The sequence below is a fragment of the Rhea americana genome, unplaced genomic scaffold, assembly GCF_003343005.1.
Source record: "Rhea americana isolate MKP2758 unplaced genomic scaffold, rheAme1 scaffold_638, whole genome shotgun sequence".
NCBI lineage: Eukaryota > Metazoa > Chordata > Aves > Rheiformes > Rheidae > Rhea > Rhea americana.
The window spans coordinates 32,340-41,815 of NW_028186799.1; the positions used below are offsets into that span (position 1 = coordinate 32,340).

Genomic DNA, 9,476 nt, shown 5'->3' on the forward strand with positions numbered 1-9,476 from the left:
GCCATCCCCCACCACCCCCTCTCCCCGCTCCTTCGCAGGCTACCTCACGGTGAGCATCGAGCCGCTGCCGCCCGTGGTGGTGGGCGACGCCGTGACCCTCAAATGCAACTTCAAGACGGACGGCAGGATGCGCGAGATCGTCTGGTACCGGGTACGCGCGGGCCCGCTGCCGGAGGCTACTTTTTTAATTTTTTTAATTTTAAAATAATTTTATTATTATTTTTGTATTTTAAAAAAATAAAAATTTTTTATTTATATATATATATATATATACAAAAAAATATATAAAAATATTTTCCGTTCCTTTCCTCGGCAGGTGACGGACGGCGGCACCATCAAGCAGAAGCTCTTCACCTTCGATGCCATGTTCTCCACCAACTACTCGCACGCCGAGAGCCCCCGCAGGCGGGAAGACCTGCTCTACCAGTCGACGGTGCGGTAAGCGGAGAGCAACCCCGGCGCCTGCGTTTTCCGCCCCCGATGCCAAATTCCAGCGGGGTTTAATCTGGTTTTATTGTGTTTTCTTGGCTCTGCCCGCTTCGATTGCGGGAATTAACGGGGTGATTAATATATCCCGGAGCACAACGGGCCGCGGGAATCGCTCCGTCGCCGAATTATTTTCCTTTTCGGGGGGGAGGGGGGAGGGATGGGGAGGCCGGGGACGCCGGCGGCGTCACGGCCGCTCGCCGTCCGYCCCAGGCTGCCGGAGGTGCGCATCTCGGACAACGGCCCCTACGAATGCCACGTGGGCATTTACGACCGAGCCACGCGGGAGAAGGTGGTGCTGGCCTCCGGGAACGTCTTCCTCAACGTCATGGGTGAGGGAGACCCTCGGGTCCGCGGCGACGGAGCAGCGCGCTCGCCCGTGGCGGGGGGGGTTGGGTTTTTTTTTTTTTTTGGCAGCCGGGGAGGCTCACGGGCTGCCTTCTCTCGCCCCCGACGCCGGCAGCGCCTCCCACGTCCATCTCGGTGGTCGCCGCCGACACGCCGGCGCCCTTCAGCCGCTACCAAGCGCAGAACTTCACGCTGGTGTGCGTGGTGGCCGGAGGCAAGCCCGCACCGCTGGTGAGCACGCCGGGCGCGGGCGAGACGGGTGGGCGCAGCGGGTCGCTGCAAACGGTGCTGCGGGTTGAGCACGCGCAAGCGGCACGGCGGGTCGGTGCAAACGGTGCAGTGGGTCGGCGCGAGCGGCACGGCGGGTCGGTGCAAACACTGCAGTGGGCCCATGCGAGCGGTGTGGTGCGTTGGTGCAAGCAGTACGGCGGGTTGAGTATGTGCAAGCAGTGCAGCGGGTTGGGTCGGTGCAAGCGCCGCGATGGGTCAGTGTAAGCAGTGCGGCGGGTCAGTGCATGCAGCACAGCGGGTTGGTGGAAACGCTGCAGCGGGTTGGTGCAAGCGCTGCGCCGGGTCAGTGCAAGCAGTGCAGCGGGTCAGTGCATGCAGCACAGCGGGTCGGTGCGAGCACTACGGCGGGTCAGTGCAAATGCTGCAGCGGGTTGGTGCAAGAACTGTGACGTGTCAGTGCAAGCAGTGCAGTGGGTCGGTGCATGCCGCACTGTGGGTCGGTGCAAATGCTGCAGCGGGTCGGTGCAAACACTGCGGCAGGTTGGTGCAAGCACTGTGGCGGGTCGGTGCAAAGGCCGCAGTGGGTCAGTGCAAGCGCTGCGATGGGTCAGTGCAAGCAGTGCAGCGGGTTGGTGTAAGTAGTGCAGCGGGTTGGTGCAAGTAGTGCAGCGGGTCAGTGCATGCAGCACAGCGGGTCGGTGCGAGCACTACGGCGGGTCAGTGCAAATGCTGCAGCGGGTTGGTGCAAGAACTGTGACGTGTCAGTGCAAGCAGTGCAGTGGGTCGGTGCATGCAGCACAGTGGGTCAGTGCAAACGCTTCAGTGGGTCGGTGCAAACGCTGCAGCGGGTCGATGCAAGCACTGCAGTGGGTCGATGCAAGCGCTGTGGCAGGTTGGTGCAAAGGCCACAGTGGGTCGGTGCAAGTGCTGCGATGGGTCAGTGCAAGCAGTGCAGTGGGTCAGTGCACACAGCACAGCGGGTTGGTGCAAGCRCTGCGGTGGGTCGGTGCAAACGCTGCGGCGGGTTGAGTATGTGCAAGCGGCGCAGCGGGTCGGTACGTGCAAAGGCCGCAGCGGGTCGGCGCAGCGGGTCGAGTGTGTGCGTCATTGCGCCCCGTTCTCGCCCCCCACGCAGGTGTACTTCAAGCGCGACGGGGAGCCCATCGAGGCGACGCCGCTGCCGGAGCCGCCGAGCGGCGGCGGTGGCGGCGGCGGCGGCTCGCCGGAGGGCCGGGCGCCCCGTAACCTGCTGCACCGTGACCTGGACGACACCAAGGTGCCGAAGCCGCTGTGGGCGGCGGAGGCGGAGGCGCGGGGCGGGCGACCGCCTGGCACGGCGGAGCCACCCCGGGGGCTGGCGGCCGAGCGGGGCCCCGCCACCGAAGCCATCCCCGAGACGGTGGTGAGCCGCGAGTTCCCGCGCTGGGTGCACGTGGCCGAGCCCATCTACTACGTCCGGCACGCGCAGGTGCCCGTCAGCGACGGCACGGTGGAGGCGCGGGCCACCCTGACGTGGACCCTGAACCCCCAGATCGACAACGAGGCGCTCTTCAGCTGCGAGGTGAAGCACCCGGCGCTCTCCATGCCCATGCAGGCGGAGGTGACCCTCGGTACGAACCCTCGAGCAGGATGGGGCCAGTGGTGCCACCAGGGCTCCAGGGAGGTCGAGGTGCCCTCGGGAGGGTTGTGCATGATTTGGGGGGTTCATCAGGTGACAGTGGGGTTACGGTCAGGTGCTGTAAGATACGCAGTGCTCCAAGGGCTTCCAGGAGGCTAGCTGGGTGCAAGGGGCAGTTTGGGGATGCTGGAGTGGGGACGAAGGCAGGGTGCCAGCAAGGAAAGGGTGTTTGTAGGGGAGGGACAGAAGCCTAGGATGGATGGATGGATGGGAAGCCTAGGGGTGATTATGACTGGATCTAGTGTAAGTCTGGGTCCAGATCCAGGTCTAGGTCCAGGCAAGCAGGGAGCTGAGATTTGTGGGAAGGTGTTTGGGGTCCTGGCGTAGGTGTTTGGTGGGTCCTTGACTTGATTTTCTGCCACCCAGAGGGGACGTGGTGGACCCTTGTTATCTCCTTTGGTGGTGGTAGTGGTCTCAATCTGAGTCTCCTRGACAGACTCATATCTTGGAGGGGTCTTCACCCCCTTAGAGATGTCACCTCCAACCATCTACACWTGGTCCCAGGAGAATGAGGCCATGCCAGGAGCCCCCCTGGAGGCAGCGAGGCTGCAGATGCCCCAGATGATAGGCTTGCTGGCCAYGACCACCCAACCCATCCCACCTGGGGTGCTGGCAAGGAGCCTGGCCGGCCCCCACACAGGGGCAGCCTATGGGGTTGACAAGGCCTTGGCCATGAGGTTGGGCCAGCCCTGTTGGCTCCCAGAAGAGCGGAAGCTCCCCAAGYGACCATGAGAGCGCAGCAACCATGGGGGGCCAGCAAACGGGGCAGTTGACAAGGGCCGTTCACTCGGCCCACCAACCTCCACTCCATGCTGGGCAACCCTGCCATGACAGTCCCCAGACAAGGCTAGGCAGCTCCAGTCTTCCTCCCCTGGGGCCCAATGAAGGAGAGGATGGTGCCTTGGCTTTGCTCCAGGGCACTCAGCTGCATCATCTTCACTGGGAGAGCTCCACCTCATTGGCCTCTGGTGGGCTGAACTCCTCTCCTTGARCTGCCTTGTGTGCTGGAGGCTCGTCAAGTCCTGAGGAATTGGTGGCAGGGCAGGAGGACGCTTGCTAATGCAGGACCCTCCCAGCCTCAAAGACCTCTCCCAACACACACCAAGTTGAAAAGTAAACCAAGCCCTGYGTTTTGGCCCCCTGCAGCTTCCCAGCTCATGAGCCACCTCACTGGGTTGGGTGGGAGGGAGACAGGTTGCTAATATAGACCAACTCCTACCACCACCACACACCTAGCCAAAAAATAACCCAAGTCCTGCATTTCAGCACCTTCTCAGCTCATCAAGGCCTTAAGCAGCTGCTTCGCTGGGTCTCATGGGTGGCTTACTAACAAGGAGCCCTCTCCCAGTGCAAAATATGCCCAAGAATAAACTAAGTCCTGCATTTCAGCACTTTCCGTGCTGCAGAGCCCCAGAGGATCCTTGAGCCAGGAGCTCGAGTAACCATCTCCCTTGGCCAGGAGGTCGCACAGCCAAAGACCTCGATGAGGAGGGCTGTCGCTTGCTTGCTGACAGCAAGCCCTCACCTCCGCCTACCAGCCTGAAGGAYCTCTCTCAACACACAACTAACCTCAAAATTAACCGAGTCCCTGCATTGGGTGCCCGCCGTTGGGCACGACGTCCTGCCCTGCACCAGGCTGCTTCTGCAGCCCGTCACCACAGAAGCCCCTGCAYGGCATCACGGTGAGCGAGTGCCCTTCTCGACCGCCGGCATCCACCGATGGGTATTTTTCAGGACAGTCATCTGCGGATCTCCTAGACGTGAGCCCGCTGCACCGAGCCTCTCGCCGGGACTGTCCGTCCAAGCGCCGTCGATCCCGGCCAAGGGCGTCCGGGTGGGGAATCCRCTCTGACAACCCTTCCCTTTCCTTGCAGTGGCTCCCAAGGGCCCGAAGATCACCATGACCCCGACGAGAGCCCGCGTCGGCGACACCGTGCGCATCTTGGTGCAGGGCTTTCAGGTGAGGCGGCGGGCCGGGACCGGGACCGGGGTGCTTGAGTGCCCATCTCACAACCCGCTTCTCCCGGGCCGCAGAACGAAGTCTTCCCCGAGCCGCTGTTCACCTGGACCCGGGTGGGCAGCAGGCTGCTGGACGGCAGCGCCGAGCACGCCGGCAAGGAGCTGGTGCTGGAGCGGGTGCCGGCCGAGCTCAACGGCTCCATGTACCGCTGCACGGCGCAGAACCCGCTCGGCTCCACGGACACCCACACCAGGCTCATCGTCTTCGGTACGGCCCTGGCCCCACCAGGAGACCGTGACGCACCGGGAAAGCACCCCGGCGTCCCAGCTTGGTCCCTGGCTAACCTGCACTTTTGCCTTTTGTCTCCCGTTAGAAAATCCCAATATTCCCAGAGGAACTGAGGACTCCAACGGTGAGTGCAAAGCATTTCCGGACAGACGGACTTTTCCGCCCGTTCCTGGTTTCTCGCCCAGGGAGCTCGTGTCCAGCCCCCGCGGGAAGAGAGACGGGCGCGAGCCCGGCGGCGCCGCTCCACCGACGCGCCGGCTCCTTCTCTCCTTCCTGCCAGGTTCGGCGCCCGGCCGCCGCGGCTTCGGGCTCGCCGCGGTGCTCGCCCTGACAGCCACCCTGGAGCTCACGTGAAGCTTCGCCCGCCTCGTCCTCCTCCTCCTCCTCTTCCTCCRTGCGGCTTCAGCCGGCTTTCACACCTCCGTCAACTGGTTCTCTCTCTTTTTTCTTTTTTTTTCTATAATATTTGCAGTCTCGGGCTCTTTCTGTCTGTGTCTTGGCATCCTCAGCCAAATTAATTAAAATGCGACAAATTCGCTCCCTTCCTTTCCCCTAGCAGGTTGCGCTTAATATTTTGCCCGCTGGAGTGCCGCGCCGGCGGCACGTTCACGTGGGGCGGCCGGCGATCGGGCCGTGCCCTGGGGCTCTMGGCAAACTCACTCGCCYGGAAATGGATGATAAATWAAAAWAATAATAATAATAATAATAAAAAAGCGTAGCAATCGGCCCGCATCCTGCTTGGAGCCGTTCCCGCTGGGCCACGAGGCGCGCTCCGGGCGGGAATCGCGCCTGGCGGCCGGTTTCCCTGCCCCGAGGTTCGTCTGTGTTTACCCGTCCTAATAAAAGCAGCTCTGTGCCGCCAGCTCCCGCGTTGCACCTTTCCGCCTCGGCCCGCCTTGCTCAAATATGCAAAGCTTTTATGGAAAGCAGCCGCTGCGCCCGTCGGCTGCCCGCTCGGAGGCACCTTGCCCCCGGCGCCACCCGGCCTCGGCGGTACCTAAGCAGCTTCTTTGCGTTCCTCGGCGAAATAATAATAATAATAATAATAAAAATGAGCCCGGACTGGCCGGTGAATGCGCCGCTGGCCGGCAAGCTGCTCCTCTCGGCCGCCGCCGCCGCCGCATTGCTGCTGCTGGCGTGGGCGTTTCGCTCGCGCAAGCGCCGAGCGCCTGCCGGCATGGGCGCCCAAGCCGAGCCCGGCGCAGAGACGCAGCGAAGGCCAGCGGCTGCGCGGGACGGGGACGGGGACAGTGCTGGAGAGGCACTGCCRGGCCTCCGGCGCAGGCGGATTGGAAGCGGCTGGGCAGAGCAAAGTCTACCGGCGGGCAAGGAGGAGGAGGAGGAGGAAGAGGAAGGAGAGCGAGGCAGGCAGCCAGTCTCCGATCCGGGCGAGACGGCTCCGGCAGCAGGAGGTGAGCCGAGCCGGGCCGGCCTCGGGGAGCAGGAGGGCGCGCGCGGGACGTTCCAGCTGGCGAGCCCAGCCGCCGCGCTGGCCAGCCGTGCCCAGAGCACGGAGCGGGGTTGGGCCAGGAGAGCCGCGAGCGCGGGGCCGGCCCAGGCGAGCGGGGCAARGATGCAGGCCCTCAGCGTCACCTCGGACCTGGGGCTGACGATAACGGTGAGCAACGCGGGCTCGGACACCTCCTACTCCTTCTCCTCYGTTGCAAAGATCCAAGTGGAGGAGAATTACATCACCGAGAGGCACGCCAGGGCCGGGCACGCAGCCCCCGCGGCCTCCGGCCTCAAAGGCAAAGTCTACGACTACTATGTCCAATCGATCTCCCACTCGGTGTCCAAGAAGAGTTCTCACCCCTATGTCCACCCGGGTACCGCCCCGCTCCGCAGCTCGCAGCAGGGCCCCGAAGATCTGCAGGGCTTTGAGGGCCAGCTCAGCGCGTGCCGGTCCCAAGCAGCGTCTCCGGATCTGGAGACACCAGATGGCAGGAGAGCGTCGGTGCCCCTAGCTGACCCCGTCGCCTCTCCCGTTCTCCCGCCRCCGCTCGTGGGAAACTCTGCGGTTTCCCGCGGCGGAGGCACGGGAGCTAGGGTGGGCCCTTCCTTCGGCCGCAAGGACAGCGTCCTCCACATCGCGGAGAATCCCGACCTCCAGGTGCGGATGGACGGCTTCGGGGTGCCGACACCTCCCAGCGAGGCCGCAGAGGCCGGCACACCGCCGGCGAGCCCCTGCCGTGCAGCCCCGCTGCCTCAGCCCCGGCTAGAGCTTGTGGCAGGCACCAGCTTCTTCCAAATGCCACCGGAGCTCACCGCAGATGTCCACCTGGACCTGGGGAACTGCTATGAAGTCCTCTGCATGGCCAAGGCGCAGAAGCTGAGCCACCTCCAGGAGGCCGCCTACAAGGTCATGAGTGACAACTACCTGCAGGTCCTGAGGAACCCCTCCATTTACGGCTTCCTCAGCACCAGCGAGCAGGAGCTCATCCTCCAGCAGAGGATGAAGGGCAAGAAATGCCTCACCGTGGCGGACATCAGCACCCAAGAGCCGGGCCTTCACGCCAGCAGGCTCTGCTACTATGATGACGGAGGTGACCGCTGGCATCATCTCTGCCACGTGCCGCCGGAGGTGGTTTCCAGGGGSTGCGCCATGTGCAGCATGTTCAACTACCTCTTCGTGGTGGCCGGCTGCGAGGGCCTGGGCCGCGCGCAGCAGCCCTCCAACCGTGTCTTCTGCTACAACCCGCTGACCAACATCTGGCRGGAGATCTGCCCCTTGAACCAAGCGCGGCCCCACTGCAAGCTCGTGGCCCTGGAYGGCTGCCTGTACGCCATCGGCGGCGAGTGCCTCTACACGGTGGAGCGGTACGACCCGCGGCAGGACCGCTGGGCCTTCACCGCCCCCCTGCCCAACGACACCTTCGCCGTGGCCCACACGGCCACGGTGTGTGACGGGGAGATCTACGTGACGGGGGGCACCTTGCGCTACCTGCTGCTCCGCTACGCCCCCCGCCAAGACAGCTGGAAGGTCGGCCTCACCGGCGGCAGCAAGGACCGGACTGCCGAGATGGTCACCGCCAACGGCTTCGTCTACCGCTTCGACCTCAACCGCAGCATGGGCATCGGCGTCTACCGCTGCGGCGCCAAGGCCAAGCTGTGGTACGAGTGTGCCACCTACGCCATGCCCTACCCGACCTGCTTCCAGTGCGCCGCCGTGGGCAGCCTGGTGCACTGCGTCGGCCGGCACTTCCACCTCCGCTTCCTGGCCGACGTGGTGTCGCCGCGCTTCGGGGCCAAGGCGCTGCGGCCCTTCCCGGCACCCCGCGGCAGCCTGCTGCCTGCCGTCCTGGCRCTGCCGCAGGCGGGCAGCGTGCAGACGCGGGTCTGAGGGCGCCGCGCTGCCCCAGCGGGGGCGGCTCGGGGGCGGTTGCAGGGTACAAAGCAGCTCCTTGCGGGAGCCACCAGCCCACATTTTCATCCCAAAGGTCAGCGAGAGCCTCCTCAAGGACCTCGCTGACCTAGCTGTAGCATTGGAGCAACACCAACAGGGTGAAGGTGGCCCACCAAGGAGCAGCCCTCGTTCCAGTCCCYGTAAGGGGGAAAGGAGACAAACTGCACTTTTCCTGCTGCCAGCAAACCCATCCCTGATGACACAAGGAAAGRCAAAGCAGGGATCGGGTGGACACGTTTGCTCAGAGTTATTTAAATTAGGTGTGTCCAGTTAGATGCAAAGAGAAGCAGCCTGCTGCTRGCTGCCGTAGCCACCAGGTCTTAGCCTACACTCTACAACCACCAGGTCTTAAACATTGACCCAGACGCCGGCGTGCCCAGCCCAAACTCCATCRCTCGCACGTCCTGGTGGTGCCAACCCCGTTGCCTACCCTGCGTGCCTCCGCTTCCCCAGCCGGAGCGCGGCATCGCGGCGTCCCCCCCCAGCCTTGCAGGGCAGGTCGAGTCCATCCCGAGCGGCACGAGCAGGGCACGAACGCTGCTCCAGGGCGTCTGCTCTCGCTTCGTTATCTACTGCCTCGTCCTCGGTACGGAATAATATATAGGTTTATTTATATGCACGCTGCGTGTRTAGACGCTACAGAGCTATAGACAGTTGGCGTTAAATAAAATCAAAACGAGCATTCAAAAATTTAACCGCCGGCTGCTGTWGCGCGTCATTTAAAGTCTTAGCAAAACCTCAGGGGACCGGAGAGGCCGAGGGACGTTTTAATTGCAGCTTGGACAACATCTCGGTGGAGGAAACCAGGAGMAAAGCAGGACCCTTAGCAGGAGCGGCCGGGCGAAGAGCAGGGCAATCTCCGCGGCACCAGCAGCGGCTCTCCCACCCGCTCCGACGGGAACCCGGTCGGCCCYGACGAGACRCAACGGCRCCGGGGATGTGCCGCGCCGCGCACRGGGAGCRGGTTTCGGGCAAGAAAGCGGGCRAAACGCTGCCGAAACTGCTTTTGGCTGAGGTTTATTTAAGCCTGACGTGGTTAATTAGGCAACCACGTTGCTTCAACTTCTTAAATTTTTACATTT

The 9,476-nt window shown here is 63.3% G+C and overlaps 2 protein-coding genes across 2 annotated transcripts in view; both read left to right on the plus strand.

Annotated features, from left to right (window-relative positions):
* Positions 1-5,536, plus strand: part of IGSF21 (immunoglobin superfamily member 21) — a 7,553-nt gene extending 2,017 nt beyond the window's left edge. The window contains exons 2-10 of the mRNA XM_085320451.1: positions 39-151; positions 317-438; positions 700-818; positions 950-1,065; positions 2,201-2,675; positions 4,618-4,703; positions 4,778-4,970; positions 5,077-5,115; positions 5,272-5,536. Of these exons, the coding sequence (XP_085176577.1) occupies positions 39-151; positions 317-438; positions 700-818; positions 950-1,065; positions 2,201-2,675; positions 4,618-4,703; positions 4,778-4,970; positions 5,077-5,115; positions 5,272-5,345 (1,337 nt within the window). The 3' untranslated portion in view covers positions 5,346-5,536. The remainder of the gene's footprint in view (positions 1-38; positions 152-316; positions 439-699; positions 819-949; positions 1,066-2,200; positions 2,676-4,617; positions 4,704-4,777; positions 4,971-5,076; positions 5,116-5,271) is intronic.
* Positions 5,537-6,042: 506 nt separating this feature from the next.
* On the plus strand, positions 6,043-8,429 carry KLHDC7A (kelch domain containing 7A). The gene is made up of 2 exons (XM_085320453.1): positions 6,043-6,887; positions 6,939-8,429. The coding sequence occupies exons 1-2, from the start codon at positions 6,043-6,045 to the stop codon at positions 8,329-8,331; spliced, it is 2,238 nt and encodes a 745-aa protein (XP_085176579.1). The 3' UTR covers positions 8,332-8,429.
* Positions 8,430-9,476: the final 1,047 nt, after the last annotated feature.